Below are 23092 nucleotides of genomic sequence, written 5' to 3' on the forward strand. Positions count from 1 at the left end.
CAAGCAGCTGTGCTGCAGTGTGAACATAGAGCATGCTGATTGGGGGGTAAATAATTAATATGTATGTATAGCAAAAACCTTTTTCGTTTTAGATGGTTAAAACACATCAGGTTTTTTTTTTTTTTGCTGTGTCCAGCTGGGGATATTTCTCTCCTTGTCCTGCAGGCACAACAGGAAGTGAGAGGAAACTTTCCTGGACGTGAGGGGGAATCTCCATCTAAAGGTGCCTATACACTGGCCGAATTTCGGCCGGTTTTTAATGTAGCAGATGAAATTCGCACAGTGTGTGGGGCTGTCAGCTCAATTTCAGCCGGCAGTCCTCTATAAGCTGATCGAAAGAGCCGGCTGCAAAATCTTTGTGCGATCAGACCTGGCAGCCGATGAGCTGCCCGCCCTGATTGGTTATTCTGACAGGTGCCGGTAATGCCTCGATCGACACACTGTTTGTGTTGATGCAGGAATCGCATAATTATTTTCCGTTTAGCCTACGTTTTGAAAAAAATGGACAGGTGTATGACCTTAGACAGTTGTCAGCTGAACATTTTTCCACCATTCGATGATTTACCCTCACTTTTTGCTCTGGTAACAACTTTAAAATTTCAGATTTTTCCCTTACTTTCAGGTCTGATTGATAATGGTCACCAGGACAAATAGAGGGATGAATCAGGGACACAGCATTAAAAACATGACAGAGGGTTTAAAGGGTAATTCCACTTTCCCAGGTGAATTTGGGAAAATAGAACTACTCCCACCAATCTGCCCACTCTTCCCCCTCTGCTGCTCTTACTTTTTGAATGAACGCTGCTTCCCCTCTGCTGCTCCCAGAGCATAATACCAAATTATGCTCACAACTGGTGATTATTCATTGGTCAGTATGGTCACCTGACCACGCTGAACAATGAGAAACGCTTTTTGCTAGCATAATTGGAAATACATAGTGCAGGGCTGAGATGCTGTGTACGGGAGACAGATCATACACCAGGTGCCATGGAGGGGAAGGAGCGTTTGTTCAAAGGTAACAGCAGCCGGAGGGGGGAGAGAGAGCAGATAGGTGGGGTAATTCCATTTTCCCAAATTCGCCCAGAAAAGTAGAATTACCCTTTAACCCTCTTACAGAGTAGTCAAAACAGAAAAAAAATGTTTAACCTTTAAATACACTTAAACTAGAGAGGAAAATTAGGTCTCCTGCCATGCATAACAGGGCTATGCTGTGTGGCAGAGCTGTGTAAATCTCAAAACTGGGTGGACAGAAATGGAACTCCTTTCGCAAGTAAACCAGGTCCAATTTATGTATACCCTGTTTCCCCGAAAATAAGACCTACCCCGAAAATAAGACCTAGTACTATTTTTGTGAATTGCTAAAATATAAGACCTACCCCGAAAATAAGACCTAGTTGTGACCATTCCCAGGGCCGGTGGTGGCATAAGGGAGAACCTGAAGAGCCGTGGGAGAGAATCAGCGGTGCCAACGAAGCCAGCCCTAGAGGAAGCGAGGCGGCACCTCTATAGTGCCGACTCCTGTCACAGGCGGAGTGATACCAAATGCACTCCGCCTGTGAGGAATCCATAGTATAAGTGCGCTTCGCTCATTCTGGCCAGTGATTGGATAGCAAATTGCTCATGGAAAGGTACGGCACCCCTGATTGCCCTGATCACCATATTTTTGTACATGAATACATGTAGACTGTTGTACATGAATAAGCGTGGATTGTACATAAAAAAAAAAGAACTACCCCGAAAATAAGACCTAGTGTGTTTTTTTGAGCCCAAAAAAATATAAGACAGTGTCTTATTTTCGGGGAAACACGGTAGTGACTGTGTATTTACCTGTGTGACTGTAGTTCAGCTTTCATGTTTTAAAATGAAGATAAACAGGACTCGTATTGCTTTAATTTAATCTATCTTTTTTGTAATTTTTTTTCTAGCTAAGACCACTAGAAGCATGAATAAGCATCTCTTCTACAGCATAGTTATCTTCATTCTTCTGGTCATTATAAGCTACTCCTTTTTATACTATGTCAAATTAGATTTCATAGAGTTTACGAACTTTGGGCAAAAAAAAGAATTTCTTTCAAGGACAGAGGAATCCGTCACTAATAAGTCACAGATTATAGGGGAACCAAAACCTCTGACCGGTATGTGGACTATCAATGCTGCGGGCCGGTTGGGTAATCTAATGGGAGAGTATGCCACACTTTATTCTCTTGCAAAGATGAATGGACGACAAGCTTATATATTACCAGAGATGTACAGCCAGCTGGCCAAGATCTTTAAAATAAGATTGCCAACACTTCACCAGGAAGTAAGTAACCGCATCAAATGGAGGAATTATGGACTTCATAACTGGATGTCTGAGGAGTACCGACATATTAAAGGAGAATATGTTCATCTTAGTGGCTACCCATGGTCTTTTACATTTTACCACCACATAAAAGACGAGATTCTTCATGAATTTACATTCCATGACTTTATTAAAGAAGAGTCTTATGTGTATCTGAACAATGTGCGTGGTGACAAGAAAAATGTCACTTTTGTGGGTGTGCATGTCCGTCGAGGTGACTATGTGCGTGTTATGCCCAACACACGGAAAGGGGTGGTTGCTGACAAAGGATATTTACAAAAAGCCATGGATTATTTCAGGAACAAGTATGAAAGCCCGCTGTTTATTGTGACCAGTAACGGGATGGACTGGTGTAAAGAAAACATCAATAATTCATTGGGAGATGTTCACTTTGCTGGAGATGGTCAAGAGGGATCTCCAGTACGGGACTTTGCCCTTCTGGCACATTGCAACCACACCATTATGACTATTGGGAGCTTTGGTATTTGGGTGGGCTATCTAGTTGGTGGTGAAACCATCTACTTAACAAACTACACACTGCCTGACTCTCCTTTTCTTCAAATCTTTAAATATGAAGCTGCTTTCCTTCCAGAATGGATTGGGATTCCCGCAGACCTCTCTCCACTTTTGAATAACAAGAATCCGTAATGATAACTCAGGAACTCCTCTGGAGGTAAACAACATTTTAATCGGATCTATACCTCCTGTGGACCTGCTACTGCATTTCATACAATGCAAAACCAAGATTCTTATTGCATATTTTATTACAATGCCATATTTTTATGAACAATAGCATACAAAAAGTTTGAGACTTTACCCAGCGTACCCAATCACACTTCCTGTTTAAATTACACAATATGGGTTAGATAGTAAAAGCTAACTCTTTTCAGTCTGAGCTCCTTGAACTGTATCTACTTTCTGAATATTAAAACATAGGCATGACCTTCTCCTTCACATCCCAGAAAAATCAATCGGTCGCTAAGGCCTCAGCCTTTTATTGTGGGATTTGGGCTAGGGCTTGCCTATGCTCTGACTTTCAGGATAGCATAGGCAGTTTGGGTGTCTCTGAGGGTGTTAGAAATTCTTTCTTGAATGACACTTTAGTTTTGAAGCATCTTAACATGATTATAATCACCATCAAAAAATGTCCAGTTGAATGAAAAACATGTGACTTTAATTATATAGCAATTATAAGTCAATAGCATACAATAATATAGCAACAATGAATAAACAAATTGAATTATTCTCTGAACTATATATTTTAATGATCTGAGTTAGTGATTCCTTAAATCACCTCGTGTGTAGTCTTAGACGTTTTTCTGGCTTATGAGGATTCTAGACGAAAATAGTCTTCAACAGCCGTAATAGCAAAGTCTTCTGTGTGTGAGTGTGTCACTCCTTCTTAAAGGAGAATTATGAGGTGAGTGATTTTCACTCAGCCTCATAATCTGAGCCGACCTGTGACAATGAAACTGTCGCAGGTCGGCTCAGTAGATCGGGAAGTGAGCGAACACATATCGGCGCTCGCTCACTTCTCGATCCTGTGCCTGCAGAGAGCAGTGACAGGGGAGGAACTGGATTCCCCCCTCCCCTGTCCAAACCTCCAGCGCTGATGGCGGAACGGATGGGGGAGGGGGCGCGTACAGCTGGCTCTGCCTCTAGATAGGCAGAGCCAGCTTTCACTCACGCAGCTGGGTGGATCCAGACATAATTGTCGGGATCCGTTCCGGCTGCGGCGTCTCAGTATAACGTGAGCTGTAGCTTGCAGTATACTGAGCTTTGGGTGACGGGAGGATGCTAGTTTGTGTCCTCCCGTTACCCTTAGGAGAACTATGGGGAAAAGCCCTAACCCCATAGTTCTCCTTTAAAGGTTTCCTCTGCTCATATCCATATTCTGACTTTAAAATAACAATAGGCTAATCTTATAAGGTCATATACTTTGAAGTTCTATTCTCACTACACATTGACGTAATGAGGTTCTATACTTTCAATATGGGCTTTACCAAACTACTAAGTCATGTAAATTTCTACTTGACACACTTCAACGTATTTTAAAAGACACAGACCTTCTCTTTAGACATTTTTTACACTAATATACTCTCATGTTCTGACATTGTTCTCAGATTTCAAGGGCAAAGCAAAAGAATGTTTGTGTATTCCAAAGTCCCATTCATTCAAGCACGAGGTCATATATGTTAAATCATGGGCCCATTCTTTTATTCCTCTTAAGCCAAATCATATTTGAATCCAAGTATATTTCATGCCCCTGTTTAATATGATATTTAAATCATATTATTATATTCTCAATCATTCAAATCATGCGTATCACAGTCATACCGGCTTTGAAATGACTTTTCCAGATGTGATGTCCTCTGAACCTAAGGCAGTGTCAGACGTAACCTTTCTTCTAATAAATTATTTCAATATATCTTCTTCTTTCCTTATTTCTACTTTGATTACATTATACAGTTGTTTTCACTCTAAATATCAAACATATTTGACTTAATATACACAATACAATAATAATGAATAACAAAATTAAAGGATGTAACAAAATGTTTTCCTATCACAGATGTAAGTAATGTTTTTCCCCACATGGATACAGTGGGGGTGATTTACTAACCTAAACACACGCACGCACCAGGTGCGTGTGATTTTCACACAGCAAAATGTATTTATCAACCAAAAAGTCTCTAAAAGCATGTTTCCACTAATGCCATATATGGAAAAATCATGCACATGATGCATATATAATGCTGCTTCACAGTTTAGACAAAAATGGTTAGCTCATGCATTTACATTCCTGCATTCATCAACGCAAGCAACACAACATAGAGCTAATTTACACAACATCACCTTGCAATTCATGCTTGGCTTTGCACAACACACCTGCTGGGTGTGTACACACTACAAAGGTGTTTAGATTCCACCCATAGATCATGCTGGGAGGGAACACACTACAGAGGTGTATACATGTCCGTGGTGTGTTTATAAGGTTAGTAAATCAACCCCAGTATGTTTACATTTAGACCACCAGGAATAACCTGAGTAATCTGACCATACATGTTCAATTTCCTTAAGAGGTCCTTGTTCATGTTGAAACAAGATATCCACTTTTTGTAATTCTTCTGATAAAGCTGCTAATAATCATTTATCTTTTTGGATAATATTTGTCGAGTTTTTCCATGGGAATGTATCTACTTGCAATATGTTATATTGTATAGGAAGAGCGCTCATATTTCGCATAAGCGTGTTCGTAATATTTACTCTAATTCCATTAACACTAATAGCAAGGAGATCTCCTTATATACAATACAAACCTCTATTAATGTTCTTTGAATATACATAAGATGAAAAGAAAACTTTGACCTTTTCTTCATCTGACATAATTTGAAAACATCATTCAAATATGTGAAGCGGCGCTATCACCCATCAAGTAAACAAATAATAATATTGTTTACTTGATGGGTGAGGGCGCCGCTTCACATATTTGAATGATATTAATGCAGGCTCATGCAGCCAATTTAAGTGAGCAGCTGTAAGGAGAAACGCCCAGTTTTCTAAGATTAATCAAGCGCAGAAGTCCCTGTAGATAATAATTTGAAAACATACTTTACTCTTCCCTACTAGAGTAATTAAATCAAAAGATGTCATAACTTTCAATTCTTGCTGAACATAAAGTATGATAACAAGAATGAAATATATTTTTATCCTAATTAGACAAACATATCACTTTGGTTTGGAAATGTAAGCAAGATGACAGATCTAATTGCTTCAGCTCTGAACTTCTTTCATCAAGAGCAATATCTGTATATTGTAGTTGATAAAATAACAATTGAGTGTTGCTTACAGGTAATCCTAATATGATAATTGGAACTAATAGTTGTTCCTTACCAGCTACAGGAATCATTAAAGTACTATAACATTCACTTGCATGGTTGCAGCCAAACCATTTACTTACCAGTAAATCTGTATGATTTATTGCAAATTCATATTCTTTGGGCAAACTTTGTAAGATTCCTTGAGGAGTTATTCCACTTTCGAATGCCTGAGCCATTATTTTAAAATTAGTGGAACATTTTGTCTGGATTTCTAAACATGCTCTGGCTATCTGAAAATGTTGATCACTTGTCACCAATTCTAAAGTTGCATCTTGTAAATGAGTGATAGACGGTCCGAGCACTGTAGCCGTTTTCATCACCATATTTCCTAAAACTTGATTTACATTTCTTTGTACTTTAATACTTTTACTACCTACTAAACCAGCTGTTTCAAGATCATAGTATATCCATACTATTTGTTATACTTCCAATCAGAGCTGTAGCTAGCTCAGTTTGCGCCTGAGGCAAGAACAAAAAAATGTGCCCCACCCCCAACAGGTGTGTGACGTCACCCAATGCAGTGCATGCGCGGCGTCATATGACGTCATGCTCCCCACCTCCATTATGTTTTTTTAATGTTTTATTATTTATTTTTCATTTTTTTTACTGTGGGTGGGGGCTTCGGGCAAATATTAGGGGTCTAAACAGCCCCCTGATATTTCCCTGTTAAAATAGAAAAAGAAATTGAAGACCCAGAGTCTGCAGCCTCTGTTCCAAATGAATGGAAAGTACAGAGGCTTCTCATTCATTCAGAAAATATTTACTATCAACCAGTTTCTGAATGGGGAGAAGCCTCTGTACTGAGTGCTACTACTCATTCAGAAACTCATAAATGAACAGGAAGTGATGTAAGTGATGTAAAGTACTACTATGTACTATGTGCCTCAGTTATTTACAAACACATGAGTGATCAGCTGATTGTCTTTCTCAATAGAGGCGCCTGAGTATTCTGAGCTGTAGTATCGATGCAATGCATGCTTCCTTAGAGGTTCTCTCTCCTTATATCCATATTCTGACTTTAAATTGACATAATGAGGTTCTATACTTTCAATATGGCTTGACCAACCTACTATGTCATGTACATTTCTAAATGACATACTTCAACCTATTTTGAAAGACACAGATCTTCTCTATAGACATTCTTCACACTAATATACTCTCATGTTCTGACATTGCTCTCAGATTTCAAGGACAAAGCAAAAGGATGTCTAAGTCCCATTCATGCAAGCACAAGGTCATATGTTGAATCATGGGCCCATTTATTTATTCCTCTTAAGCCAAATCATATTTGAATCTAAGTATTTTTAAAACCCCATCCCAATCTTTGAAGATAATCGGGGATGTATAAAGCTGACAATCAGAAAGGGTCAACACTAGAACCAAGCACATTGACGTGAAGTATCATCTGCTAATGGAACACTCGTGCAAGCTATTATCGACATGCAATATTGCTTATCAAAAGAAATGACTGCGAGTGCACACACCAAGTCATTGCCAAAGGATCGTCACAGTTTCCTTCAAGAGAAGCTGAATGTCATATTTCAACGCATATGTTGTTGAGAAGGGGTGTTGGAAATACAACAGCCTATTCTGATATGCACTGATTTGTATTACTGACATTCAGAAATGTAATATTGTCTTTTGAGCACTAGATGGTGCTGTGGTTCAAAGGCAGTCTATGCTAATCTATGCTAGTTTTTCTATATGCATGTTTATCTATGATCTACTGTATATGTTTCCTGCTTGATGCTGTCTTCCTGAATACATACATGTCCTCCAACTTGCACAGCTCGACTCAGTCGGACCAAGGGCGGGACTGCGTCTAGCTATACAGGTTGGAATGAATGTCTTTCAACATGATTTATGGCGTGCGGTTGGATCTTTTTTTACTATTGAGGATTATGTGCAGTATATATTGTATATTTATTATATATAAAATCATATAAAACCATTGAACTCATTAAACTCCTTTAACCTGTTGCCATCCGCACTTTGTAATGGAACGGACGGACGGCTGACACGTACGAGTGGGTTGCCGTTACGAGATGGCTTTTTTTTTTCTTTTGCTCGCACGCGCCCCCTGGCACGTTCACGAGCGAGCAACTTTAAACACTGTCCATTGGACAGTGTAGTTTAAACAACATTGTTGCAGAGCCAAATAAATCGGCTCTGTTCAGTGTGATCGCTGTGACCAATGACAGCAGATCACTAACTGTAAACAATGTTGCCGTTTCTAGCGATATCTCCTCATCTCTCACACACTTGTCAGCCGTGAGAGGAGAGAAGAGGAGACTTTTTTGACAGTGAAAGAATACTGTTTTAAACAGCACATCTTCCAGCACACAGTTTGCTACAGTGTCAGCTTACTGATTGCCAGCAGCGCCAGCCCTGCCAGCTTACTGATTGCGGTCAGTGCCCATCTGTCAGTCCGTCAGTGCCCATCTGTCAGTCCATCAGCGTCCCGATTGCGGTCAGTGCCCTTCTGTCATTCCGTCAGAGTCCTGATTGCGGTCAGTGCCCGCCCTGTCAGTCCGTCAAAGTCCTGATTGTGGTCAGTGCCCATCTGCCAGTCCGTCAGCGTCCTGATTGCGGTCAGTACCCTTCTGTCAGTCCATCAGAGTCCATATTGTGGATCACTGTCCTTCTGTCAGTCTGTCATTGTCCTTCTTGCAGTCAGTGCCAACCTTTCAGTCCATCAGAGTCCTAATTGCAGTCAGTGCCAGCCTGTCAGTCCATTAGAGTCCTGTCAGTGCATTAGAGTCCTGATTGTCAGCAGTGCCAGCCCCAATCAGAGTTGTGCCAGCCAAAATCTATCTGAGATTGCTATAGTGCCATCCGTCAGTCAGCATCTTGATTTGCAGGCACTGCCAATATAAGTACCACACAGTACCAGTGCCAGTCCTAATCAGTACAAGTGCGGTTTCAGTAGGTACCATTACAGCCCCCACCAGTGTACTAATTGACAGCTTAACCGGTACGGTTTCCAGCGGGTACTGTTACAGCCACATCAGTATCCTGATTAGCAGCAACACCAGCACGGTGCCAGCTGTTACTTTTACAACCATAACCAGTATCCTGATTGCCAATACAGTGGTGCCAGTATAGTGTCAGTAGGTACTGTTAAAGCCATAATCAGTGTTCTGATTACCAGCCAGCAGAAGTACCAGTGACATCCAGCTTTGTAAGTACAAGTACAAGAAAAGTAAAGCCACTACCAAAAATGTCAAAACAAGCCTACACTAGTGAGGAGGCGTTTCAAATTCTTAGTATAAGTGATGAGAGTGATGGAGAGACCTCACAGTCAGAATCAGGATCAGAGTATGAACCTGTTGAAAGTAGCGGTTCATTATCCACCTCTGATTCTGAAGATGAAGTTTCCCATCTAAAAGAGCCAGGTGTTCTGTGCTAGTCATCACACATCCAGCTGAAATGCAGCAGGCAAGTACTAGCACTGCAGTGCATCCCTATAAAATTGCACGCACCAGTAGTGCGGTAATCCAACATCAGCCACATAGAATTAGGCCCCAGAGAGCACGTACAAGTGTGCCAGAGGCACTTCCAAATCCATTGTGACTACCCTCTACTTCAGCAACGCCTGTCCTCCCCCCATTTACTGTCCATCCAGGAGTTCAGGTTGAGACTGAGAATCTTACTATCCAATTTTTTTATTTGTTTTTACTGAAGAACTTTTCAGTTTAATTGTGGACCAAACAAATCTTTATTACCAACAATTTATTGCAAGCAATCCCAATTCCTGCTATGCCAGACCATTTGAGTGCAGACCTCTCACTGTTCCTTAATTAAAAACTTTTCTCGGCCTAACGCTGAACATGGGACTCACCAAAAAAAATGTACTTCAGTCATATTGGTCTACACAGCCCCTGTACTCTGCTACCATGTCCAGGACCAGATATAAAATGGTAATGAGGCTTCTCCATTTCGGTGACAATTCAACTTGCCCTCCCAGAAGTGACCCCAGATATGACAAGCTCCAAAAAATTAGGGCACTTATCAATTTTTTCACCACTAAATTTTCACAAATATATACCCCCCATTAAAATATCTGCGTTGATGAGTCCCTTGTACATTTTACAGGCAGGCTTGTTATAAAACAGTATCTCCCCAGTAAACGTGCCAGGTATGGGGTGAAGTTTTACAGACTTTGTGAAAGAAGAACTGGCTACACATACGATTTCCGTGTGTAAGAAGGGAGAGATAGCTGGAGCCCCCTGGATGCCCATCATACATTGGAAGCAGTGAACAAATTGTGTGGGGCCTACTATCACCCTTACTCCATCAGGGATACCATCTCTATGTGGACAATTTTTATGCAAGTGTGCCACTGTTCAAGCAAAAAAAAAACCCAGCCTGTGGTACAATGCGACCAAAATCGCATTGGCTTTCCCCAAAATGTAGTCCACAAGAAGCTGAAAAGGAGGGAGTCAGCCAGTATGAGGAATGACAAACTTTTAGCCCTTAAATGGAAGGACAAACGGGACGTTTATGTCCTTTCATCTATACATCCAGATACCTCAGTGGAAGTCCAGGGACATTATGGTGTGTTCCCAAAACCTCTTTGTGTCACGAATATAATCTGCATATGGGCGGTGTAGATTTTAATGACCAGATGCTGCAGGCCTACCTGGCAACCAGAAGATCAAAGCACTGGTACAAAAAAGTTTCAATATATCTTTTCCAATTGGCTATGCATAATTCATTTGTGATTCTTAAATCTGCAGGAAGAGCTGGCTCCTACCTAAAATATCAAGAGGAAATGATTACAGCCCTGATTTACCAGCAAAGCCCTGCTCCTGAAAGGCTTCCGTCTGATGCAGTCAGTAGGCTGCATGAGAGACATTTCCCCGATGTTGTTCCTCCTAACGAAGTAGACCGGACACCCCAAAAAAGATGCCGCGAGTGCAGGGCCTTTAGGCGCCCTGTGCGAGAAAGCTTTACAGCGCCCCTCAGTGACCACACCCCTCAGTGGCCACACCCTTGAGTGGCCTCACCCCCGTAACCACACCCATTTTCCCCAATATCTGCACCATTTAAAGACTCCTATTTTGTTAAGCCGCAAAGAAACATATAAAAAAGTATGATACAAATAAAACTTTTATTAAAAGGTATTAAACTTGTAGCACAATATAAGTATTCTTATCAAATAAAACAGAAGGCAAACAATAAATGTCAAACTACAATAGAGTCTATAAAAATAAAGTGTCAGGTTGTCATGCCGACCCCTTTTTTCAAGTAAGTGCATCTAGAAAAGTAAAAATTGAAAACAGAACACAAAACCTAGACTACATGTAAATTAATGAATTACTATGTATCTGAATATACGAAAAATGTATTCCGGCACATAATAATTGTTTGAGAATGTGCGGCGGGCCATGTTGGCCACCGGCGTGTTCTGTGAATGCGTGCCACCATCTTGGAGGCAGGGAGCATGACGTTACATGACGCCATGCACACTATCAGCTGTTTCTGAATGGGGAGGAGCCCCTGTACTGGGTGCCTCTCCCCATTGAGGAAATCTTGAATGAACAAGCTGCGATGTAAATCACAGCCTGTTCATTCATAACTGGGGACACATAGTACTATGTGTCCCCAGTTATTTACAAACACTGGAGTGATCAGACGATCGCTCCAGTGTTTGTCCTTCTCACACGGAGGATCGGTAAATATCAATGATATTTACCTATCCCCCGCTCTGCCACGGACAGAGCTGCTGTCATCCTGAAACTGACAGGATGACAGCGGCTCCGATCTCCTACCCGCTCGGCCATCCTGTCAGCTGCGGGCGCGGCTTCTCTCCCCCTCAACGCTCCGCCATCCTGACAGCAGGCAGCGCTCCCTCCTGTGCCCCCCCTGAAGCGGTGAGAAGCCACCCCCAGGATGAGCTGTGTCGGCCGCACGGCGCCCTTGTTGCCATGGCGCCTTGTGCGGCCGCACAGCTCTCACACCCCTAAGGCCGGCACTGCAACTGTGTAGCAAACATGGAATAAGGAGTGACACACTTTACTATTGTCCCGATTGTTCCTCAAAACCTGGCCTCTGCATTGAAGGCTGTTTTCGCCCCTACCATACCTCACTGGGATATTAGTGTAGGTATATGGTGTTCCCGCCTGCTGCCCTGACTAATAATTTGCCAGAAAATTGATCTGCTTGCTTCCTGAACAGACCCTTGCTTGTTTATTGACCATGTTTCTGCCTACTGCCTGGACTGATTCTTTGCCTCGATACTGACCATGTCTCTGCCTGCCATGTTAACTGACCCTTGCCTACATACTGACCATGTCTCTGCCTGCCGCCTGAACTGACCTAGGACTGTTTATTGACCACATTTCTGCCTGCTGCCTGGACTGATTCTTTGCCTGGATACTGACCACGTCTCTGCCTGCCACGTTAACTGACCTTTGCCTGGATACTGACCATGTCTCTGTCTGCCGCCTGAACTGACCTAGGACTGTTTATCGACCACGTTTGTGCCTGCTGCTTGGACTGATCCTTTGCCTGCATACTGACCAGGTCTCTGCTTGCCGCCTGAACTGATCTCTATCTGTTGCTTGTAGTGAGCCATTTGCATGTCCCACTGACAATGTTCCAGCCAAAACACCAGTCCATCCTCTGCTGACAACTGCACTTCTGGAACCACAGGTACTGTTTTGTTTACCCTTTGTTCAGATTCCTGTATGTTATTCTGGTGCTCCTTGGAATTTTGGGCCCCTCTACGTGGCTAGGCCGCAAAAAAAGTCTTACATATTTGATATCCCCATACCTCGGAAGGAGTAGCAGAATTTTTTGGGGGTACAATTCTATGTGTGCCCATGCTGTGTGTTAGGTATATCTTTTTAACTGACAACTTTTTGTAAAAAAAAAATAAAAACATTTTCTGTTAACGTTTACCAAAAAAATGAAACCTAGAAAACACTCAACATGCATATTTTCAAATACCTTGGGGTATCTCCTTTCTATAATGGGGTCATTTTGTGGGGATTTCTACTGTCCTTGCATTTTGCGGCATCAAGAAATGCGATAAGCAGTCAGGGCACCAGGGTTGATACAATTCAAATATATACAGTATACCATAGTCTGTGGACTATATAACTTTCACACATTTTAATTAATTTAAGCTTTTTTTTTTTTTACCACAGAAATGTAGCAGAATAGGGAAAACTGTTTTTTTTTTTTTTTCCCAAAATGTTCGGTAATTTTTCCTTTAATATAGTAAAAAATTAAAACCCCAGTGGTGATTAAATACCACCAAAAGAAAGCTCTATCTGCCCCCAAAAAAATTATATAAAATTCATTTTGGTACAGCGTTGTATGGCTGAATAATTGTCAGTCAAAGTACTGCAGCGCTGAATACTGAACAATATGAAAAATGTCAGTGTTCAGCGCTGCGGTACTTTGACTGACATTTATTCCATCATGCAACGCTGTACTGAAATGAATTTTAAACCATTTTTTGGGGGCAGATAGAGCTTTCTTTTGGTGGTATTTAATCACCACTGTGGGTTTTATTTTTTACTATATAAGGGAAAAAATTGGGAAATTATTGACATTTTTGGGAAAAAAAGTTTTAATTTTTATTATGTTAGGAAACAATGATTATTACCCATATTTTTGGTAAAATATAAAAGACGGGGTCACGTTGGGTAAATAGACACCAAACATGTCATGCTTTTTTTCCTATTTTTTTCCACTTAACTTTATTGCTATTACATAGGGGGCTGAGAAAATACCCTTATGTGATAGCAAAATATGCGACAGGTCCTCTTTATGGAGACATCAGGGTTCTCCAAGACCCCTAATGTCACATAGGACCCCCCTAAAGAAGCTGATGAAGCACAGATCTGCTTCATCAGCTTCTCTCCAGCATCTGAAGCTGGAGAGTGACACGAGAATGCGTAAGTGATGTAATATACATCAGTTCCGCATTCCGACAGCGGAGAGGGGTACCGACCCCCCTCTGATCCCCTGTGACAGAGGCAGTATGCTGGTCCTGGGCTCGCACCGGGCACAGCGGAGCCCGGGACCAGCTTGACAGCGGGAGGGGGGTAGCCGGGGAGGGGCACACATCACAGGACCTCATACAAGCGATCCACCGCCTCTATAGCCGGCGGATCGCTTGTATATTAACGGGCATCGCTGCCTGTTTTCAAGTAACGGGCATTTCCCGCTCGCGAGGGGGCGTGGCTGAGCGGACGTCTGAAGAAGTGGTTAACACCCCGGACTTCTAGTGGTTAAAAAAGAAAAGAGAGACCACAGTGTTCTGGACCACTTTACTCTAGAAAGTGTCACAGCTGAGACCCCAAAGGAATTTTTGCCATCCAGGAGGTGAAAAGGAAATGGAGAAGTAATGATTTGTTTCAATTTCCTAAATAAAGAGAAGGGGAATAAATGTTCGAATTGGGAATCAGGACTGGATTTACTCTCCCTGCTGCTCCAAGGCCAGTTTCTGCAATGCGCTCCCCTCCCCGCTAACCCAACCCTGGAGACTTTTTTTATATATTTTTTTATTTATTTTTTACTTTTTACATTTTTATTTATCTTGTCATCTTTTACTTTTATGAAGACAGCGGCGGCCAGCGAGGAGAGGACAGAGCCGGGAGGATGCAGCCAGCATAGAGGGAGAGAGGTAGGTGCAGGGGAGGGAGGGGGCGGCGGGGGAGGACGGACAGACTGCAGTCTGTTTACAAGTGATCTTGGCGACCTCGCAGAAGGCAAACAACAAATGTCAAACTAAAATAGAGTCTATAAAAATAAAGTGTCAGGATGTCATGCCGATCCCTTTATTTCAAGTAAGTGCATCTAGAAAAGTAAAAATAGAAAACAGAACACAAAACCCGGACTACTTGTAAAATGAATGAATTACTATATGTCCGAATACACGAAAAATATAGTCAGGTGCATAATAATTTGTTTGAGAATGTGCGGCGGCCATGTTGGCCAACGCCGTGTTCTGTGAATGCGTGCTACCATCTTGGAGGCAGGGAGCATGACTTTACATGACGCCATCCATGCGTGGCGTCAGGTAACGTCACACGCCTATAATGGGCCCACCATCTTGGTGTATACCTTGATATACATCAAGATGGCGGCGCCCAACACGTGCGGTGTTATATGACGTCATGCGCCCTGCCTCCAGAACACGCCAATGGCTGAATCTAAAATAGCATAAAAAAGTGTTTTGTTTGATGAAACAAATGAAAACTTTTTTTTAGTTTTCGTTCATTTCATCTGAAATTAATTTTTAGTCTTCGCACATGTCTAATAATACGTGTGTGTGTGTGTGAGGGGGGGCAGTTTTCACTTTTGAAAAATAATTTTTTAAATTTTTTTTTTTTTCATAATTCTTTATTTTTTTATTATTTATTTATTACTGTTGGGGGGCTTTGGGAAATATTAGGGGTCCAAACAGACCCCTGACATTTCCCTTTTAAAATAGAAAAAGAATTTGAGGACACCAAATCCTCAATTTATTTTTCAGCAGCCTCAGCACTCAATGAATGGGAAGCACTCAGTACAGAGGCTTCCCATTCAAATATTTACTATCAGCTGTTTCTGAATGTAGAGGAGCCTCTGTAGTGAGTGCTTCTCCCCATTGTTGAACTCTTGAATGAACAGTCTGTGATTTAAATCACAGCCTGTTTATTCATAACTGGGGACATTAGTGATCCCCCGCTCTGCCACGCACAGAGCCGCTGTCATCCTGAAACTGACAGGATGACAGCGGCTCCGATCTCCTCACCATGACTATATGACTGGCCTGATAACTTCTAGAAAATGTGAGTAGCAAAAAAAAAAAGAGGATAAACACACATACGCAATGCATGGGTGGTGTTGGCTCCAAGGGCAGAGTGAGAGCAACTGGGGGGCTGAGCCTGGGCTTTAAGTTAGTTAGCTAGAAGTTAAGTAATGAAGGTCTCTCATAACTAGTTTACTTTAGAATGCTGATGTCTTTGCTAGCAGAGGACAGGGTATACACAACTGTGTTTATCTGATACAAATAAATAAATTTGTTTATTTTTATTTTCAGTACTAAACAACATAATAAGGACAATACATGATAAACTATTGATAACTGTTTCTATAGTCTAATGTAATATAACTTCTATTTTTCTAGAGACCTCAAGGGTCAGGATCTTGACAGAAGATGGGAAAAATAAACGGTAAGGATGATCTTCCCATTTTTAATAATAGTCATTACAAATATATTCTTCTGGTACAGTCCTGAAATGGCCAGAAGATATATAGCATCTTGCCCATCTGCCAGCACAGAAGAATCCCATAATGCAATAAATATGGAAAATAGGACGCCATCAATCAATGTCCATGCCTATCTGCCCTCTGGTATGTGGACTATGGAACCATCAGGGCGCCTCGGAAACCTCATAGAACAATATGCAACACTATATGCATTTGCAAAACTGCATGGACATCAAGCCTACATTTTACTCGCAATGCACTCAGCACTGTCAGAGATGTTTAGGATAAAGCTACCAGTTATTCATAGGAATGTTGCAGACCAAATACCATGAAAGACCTATGGAATAAGTCATAACTGGATGTCCTAAGAATATTATAGCATGTCTGGAGACTTTGTTAAACTTTCTGTTTATCCATTGTCATGGACCTTCTATCATCATCTCAGAGAAGAGATCCTTCAGGGATTTACTTTCCATGACTTCATCAGAGACAAATGTAATGCTTATCTTTCGTGGGGAACAAAACAAACATCACAGGGGCGTGGTTTGGCCGCAGACTAATATGGCCGCTTGAACCGGAGCTGAGCATCGGGATCCGTTACTATAGCAACTCCCTGCTAGCTGAGACACCAGTCGGTACTATATTAACACTCACCGGAGTGCCGATATCCCTGCCAACATGTCCAAAGGAAAAACAAAGTCCAAGGGTCCCAGGAGACTTACAGATTTCTATCCGAGGACACCCGCCTCAGGTAAACAAAATGGAGCCTCGTCAGCAGGGGTAAGAGTTCAACCTCATTACCGCTCCACTGACAGCGATGAGTCAGCGATGGAGGAGAACACAGCTGATCAGCTGTCACCTCAGAAGGAGTTTTCAAAACGGCCGGCATCCTCTCCACTGCAATCGCCACAATCTAAGGGCCCTGTAAATAAAAAGCAGTCAACTGCTGCCACCTCAGTGTCACAAGGCCCCTCTGATGCAGCACATTCCTTGGAAGCTTTCCCTGCTTCCTCAGACCCTAACATCGCAAAATATTATAAGGCCACAATTTTAGACCAGACTCGACATTGGGGGTCCCCCCAATCTGATAAAATATGGAATCGGCAATAATCTCTTCTGACCTAAATCTGCTGCTGCACACTACCCTTCTAAACTACACTCCACCTAAATATTACATACATACAGTTACAGCTACTATGAGAGTGTGGACATCTTTAAGCCTCACCCCTTCCACAAGCATTGGGAAATGTTTAAGTGATATACCATTGGATACTCTGGATTATGTTCTTAGTGACCTGGGCATTTCCAAATGGAAGGCATGTGGTATCACGCCCCTGGGTCAATTATTCTCTGGCGAGGTGTTGAAATCATTTCACACTCTCTGCCAACAATTTAATGTTCCTGTCAGAGACTTCTACAAATGTTCTGCCTGTGAGATTGAGAAGATAAATTGGCGATGGCGACCGCTCAGATACAGCGAAGTACTGCGAGCGCAGTGACGCTGCCCAATCGCATCGCCACAGAGCAGCAGTCGTTGGTTCTCATGAAGAGGCTGCTGGCTGTTTCTGTTTCTTGTATTACTTACCTGAGGGACTTGTTCCCAGAATATGCATACGGAACAAGATATCTAGAAGTTAATCTTTTGCTCCCAGACATATGCGTGAAAATTCTGCGGGAAGATAAAAACTGCCCCGGCTCGACTCAGCTAGTGAAATGGATGTTGGGATGTTACGATGCATTGGAGAAGAAATACCTCAGAATGGTGGTATTGGCAATCTATACCAACATTGATGATCCTCAGACTATTACAGAATGTTACCAGTTTAAGTTTAAATATACTCCCGGTGGGGCCATTATGGACTTCTCAAGCGGCATAGGCAATTCTGTATCTGCCTGCTCGGATGTGAAGAAAGCCAGTGTCCTGCTCATACGTAAACTTTATATCCTCATGCAAGATCTGGGACCTCTACCAAATGATGTCTGTTTAACCATGAAGCTGTTGTATTATGATGAAGTTACTCCAGTGGGCTACCAGCCTCCGGGCTTCAAAGAAGGCAGCTGTGAAAACATGATGTTCGAGGGGGAACCCATGTACCTCAATGTTGGTGTGGTGGCCACCCCTTTTCATTCCCTGAAAGTCAGGGTAACTACAGAAAAAGAAAGAATGGAACATGTGGAAGAAAACGTATTGAAGGAGTCAGATAGTAAAACGCCTACACGTGCTTTAAAGCTGGATATTGATGAAGCAAAGTTCCCTGACCGTTCTCTCAGTGATGAGCCGCTGCGTGATCATCAAGCTGATGTACAGAAGAAGGAAGCTTCATCTTTGCATTTGGAAGATCTCAGTCTCAGTTCTCAAGAGGATGGAATGATGGAAACTCAGCATGATATTAATCAGCCACCACAGCCTGCCAATACTAGATCAATTACCACCGAGCGCAGAACCAGGAGCGGACGGATCATTTCAGAAAAGAAGCCACTTCCAGCAGAGAAATCCCAGGCCAACAATTCCAGAGCAGGAAACAAAAGACAAGCCAGCAAGGAGAGTCAACCTTTGGATATCTTTAGCAGCCAAAAGAAACCTCCTGGAACAAAGAAAAGGAAGCTCAGTGAACCAAAAGACCCCATTTAAATCACTTTACCCTTTCATTGTAGTTCTAAAACAGTTTCTCCACATCAGCCCTCAAATATGTTTGAGTTTCCCTTCTTATTTTAAATTATATTAAGTTTAGGTGCAGAGATTGGGAATTGGATGGTATCATTAAAATGCATTTATCCTTCAAGCTCCTGATATGGAAATCTGCACTTTCAAAGTATCGAGCCACCTATTCACCCTTGTTTGTAGCTCCATGAATTCTGAGATTAGGCCCAGGATTTGCTGTCACTGCTTTGAATGTCTGCTGAAATGTTGCTAACAATAGTCAGCACAGAAGGGCAGCAAGCAGGGAACACTCAGGTTTCATGAGTCGGCACTTAAAAGACACAGATATCTGGAACATGGAGGTAAGAGCATACAACTTTATGACAACTTCCTGTTCTCATTTTAAAGACCTGTGTTTCTTGATTTTTTTTCTTTTAAAGTGTACCTGTATCATAGCAGTAAACATAATACTATAAAGAAGGGGTTTACTGCAGCATCTGGGTACATCATTGTGACAGCTCTCTCACAGTCTAACCGTCTAGAGCTGCTATAGTAGCATACATATAGAGTGGAGTGAGGGCTAAAGGTAGGGACTTAAAGCAACACTTTTATTATGCAAAGTCAAAGAGAACCACCCTGTAAAAGAAGATTACTCATGCTTACCTTTCCGGCGTGTGGTGAGTGAGATATTCATTTTCTTGCAAAGCTACAGCCATCACTGGAATCCGACACTTCAGCTATGGTGGATACCTGGTGCCCCGCTGTGTCCTGTGGCTCCTTCTGCCATCTCATTTGTTGGTACTGTGTCATGTGGTAATGTAGGGGTTGGCAGAGGATCCACGGTGTACAGAGGAGGACCATGTATACAACATACCTGAAAGTGTTCGCTCTCTTTCAGAGCTAAAGCTAGCACTGGAATCTGACACTTCAGCTATGGTGGATACCTGGTACCCCGCTGTGTCCTGTGGTTCCTTATACATATATAAAGTGTAGCGCTCAAACAATATACACCTATAGCTAGTTTATATAAATGCTGCCAAATCGCATCTAACGCTAGGGTCAAAATATGAACAGTGCACAAAACGTGTTTGAAAATATGAGAACAAAGTCTATATGTAAATGTTGTAAATGTAAACGTGAGTCCAGTAAATGAATTCAAGTTTGTGGCGGTTGCCCCGGTATGTCTTATGGTTCCTCCTGCCACCTCCAATGTTACCATTGTGTCCTGTGGTAATATAGGGTTTGGAAGACTATCTACAGAGTACAAAGAAGGGCCACATATATGACACAAATTGTCGGATTCTTCTTCAAAAGAGTGATTCTGTTTTAATTAAAGTTCTCTAATAACAAGGTCCTTTTAAAGTGCACCTGTTCTTTATTCTTACCTACCTACGGTCTGTTCTCCCACAGGAGTGAGTAAAGTAAGCCTAAAGCAAATCCTAGATGAAGACTCTTCCCCTGCCCCATGTCACAGTGTCAGTGTATGAGTGGCCAGTTACCAAGCACCCCTAATGTCTTGTAGGATGAAGGGAAGTTCCCTGAGTCTCAGAAGTACAGGTTGTTTCTCTTCGTTTCCACATGTGAGTAGACAGGAAGTAAGACAAAAGCAGCTACAGGAGGTGGCTCTGGAGCAGGGGTGCCCATTAGGTCGACCGCGATCTACCAGACGATCGCAAAGCGAGCACTGGTGGATCGCGATCGGCTCACTTACCTGAGCTCCCTCAAGTGGTGCTTGTGCGACTAAATGTGTTAGACGCTGCGGACAGGAAGGGGTGGGACACCTCTCCCAGTCTGCACATTCGGCCACACGAGCACCACAGGAGGACAAGACACCGCACCTGAGAGGGGACCCGGAACGCTGCTGCAGTGCAGGTAAGGAAAGACCGCCAGGAGAGAGAAGAGACAGCAGATAGAGAGAGAAGAGACAGCAGATAGAAAAAGGGGATAGAGCGAGGAGAGATAAGACAGCCAAGAGAGAGGGCCGGTTCGCGCCACGGGGTCATGCTCTGGCGCGCATGCCGGCGGGCTCCCTGCATCCTCCTACTAATGTGCCTGCAATCGCACTGCAGCCATTGACTTTGATGCACCGCCGCGCCCCTGGGTGCGGGGAGCCGGCCGGCTTGCGTTCCGGGGGCCGGATGCTCTGGTGGGCGGAGCTTGTGGTGTGGGCCGGCCCAGAGAGACAGCAGATGGAGGAGAGAGAGGGGTAGTAGTCCCGGTAACGATTTTATTGTGCTTGTTTTCTAAATAAAGGTGTTTTTTTCGTTGGTAGATCACACTGAGCTCATCATTTGAAAAGTAGATCTCCAGACGAAAAATTGTGGGCGCCTCTGCTCTAGAGTGAACCTGTTGCTTCGCCAGCATGGGAGCACTTTAATGTCAATTTTCTTAAATACACTAAAAGTTTGATAATAGAAAAAGTCAAGATCATTATTTATATTTTGTACTCTTCTTGGTTGCATTGTATTGCTTAGATATATAGTAACAGGACAGTTTTAATGAAATTGTTTATTTTATTAAGAAAACTTATTCTGTACGCACCAATATCCTGTCCTTGTATAGCCTTTAAGCAGTGGAGATGGACAGATATGTTCAAGGTTGGTCTTATTTCCACACATAGTATGTTGAAACCTTAGACTTAACACATGTTTAAAGCTAAACTCTGCCCAAAATATCATTTAGACACTGCACTGGATGTGTATATTATCATTAAAAAGAGTGTTGTGTGTGGGTGGCTGCTTCAGATTGTGAAGGTCTTACCTTGCAGCAGGCTGTTTCCTACGCATGATGCTGAGCATTTGGGCGCTGCAGGAAGTGATTGATGCGACTTTGGCAGAAAAGTGCTCCAGTCACATCCCCGCTCCTACTGGCTACTTGCCCATTCACAAAGTGACTTGTATTTTTCTCAAAGAATACAAGGTATCCTGAGGAGGAGAGAAGGGGTGAGGATATGGCATCATCTCTCCTCCAATCACAGAGCAAGTCTCATCCCTCACTCCCATCAGTGCCCGGAAGACCAGCATTGTGTGTGGGAGATGTCGTGCTGCGGGGTGTGATTTTTATGCTTTGCAGCCGCCCTCCATACATGACACTCAGCTTTTGGTAATCATTTACCCAGTTAGTGTGGTGTGTAAATGATCACTTTATCTGGTGTTTGGCTGTAAAACCCGAATCTTTTGTGTTTTAGAGTTACAATAAATAAGTTAATTGCAACACTACAACATTTTTGTGTAATGTATTCACAATAAGTTATTTATTTAAAAATAAAACAATATATTCTTCATGGAAAAAAAAAAAAAAAGAGACTTCTACAAATATCTTAGAATTAGACATTTCCTGTCTAAGACAAAACTCAATGATTCTACACACCTGAGAAGTGCAATAGCCTTCTTTTCTAAAACATCTTCAAACAAGAAAGGTATTTCCTTTTTCTACAAAATGTTAACTACTCCCACGACTGAGGTTAAACTTTCCTCGATAACTTGGTGGGAAAAGGGATTGGGATTCTCAGTATCTCTTGAGCAGTGGTATCGCACAATGGCCTGGCCCCTAAAGGCCTCTAGATGTCTATCTCATTGGGAATCCACCCAGAAGCTGCTGCACAATTGGTATTATACTCCACATAAGTTGGCCAAGTTTTTTCCTACCTCATCCCCACTACGTTGGCGTAATTGTGGTGGGATAGGATCGCTTCATCATATTTGGTGGCACTGCCCTACACTTGCTCCATTCTGGGAATCCGTCTTTAAATTCATTAGTGACATCACTCATCTGCAATGCCCTCCTTCCCCGCAGATGGCCCTCCTAGGGATTGGTATATTGGACTGGCCCCCCTCCTTACGAGTACTCGTGACACACATACTCATAGCAGCTAGATTAGTTATAGCTAGATGTTGGCGTAATTGTGGTGGGACAGGATCGCTTCACCATATTTGGTGGCACTGCCCTACACTTGCTCCATTCTGGGAATCCGTCTTTAAATTCATTAGTGACATCACTCATCTGCAATGCCCTCCT

General features: G+C 42.4%; 2 protein-coding genes and 1 pseudogene across 2 annotated transcripts; all 3 read left to right on the plus strand.

Annotated features, from left to right (window-relative positions):
- Window positions 1-1942: 1942 nt before the first annotated feature.
- Window positions 1943-3015, plus strand: LOC108801079 (galactoside 2-alpha-L-fucosyltransferase 2-like). Its single transcript, XM_018573027.1, has one exon. The coding sequence runs from the start codon at window positions 1943-1945 to the stop codon at window positions 2987-2989; it is 1047 nt and encodes a 348-aa protein (XP_018428529.1). The 3' UTR covers window positions 2990-3015.
- A 13514-nt stretch (window positions 3016-16529) lies between these two features.
- LOC108801080 overlaps window positions 16530-23092 on the plus strand; it is an 11088-nt pseudogene continuing 4525 nt past the window's right edge.
- Window positions 17891-19066, plus strand: LOC108801083 (HORMA domain-containing protein 1-like). Its single transcript, XM_018573031.1, has one exon. It carries the CDS (start codon window positions 17891-17893, stop codon window positions 19064-19066), a length of 1176 nt encoding a protein of 391 aa, XP_018428533.1.

This window comes from Nanorana parkeri, unplaced genomic scaffold (assembly GCF_000935625.1).
Source record: "Nanorana parkeri isolate BGI_ZX_2015 unplaced genomic scaffold, ASM93562v1 scaffold2211, whole genome shotgun sequence".
In the NCBI taxonomy this organism is placed as follows: Eukaryota; Metazoa; Chordata; class Amphibia; order Anura; family Dicroglossidae; genus Nanorana; species Nanorana parkeri.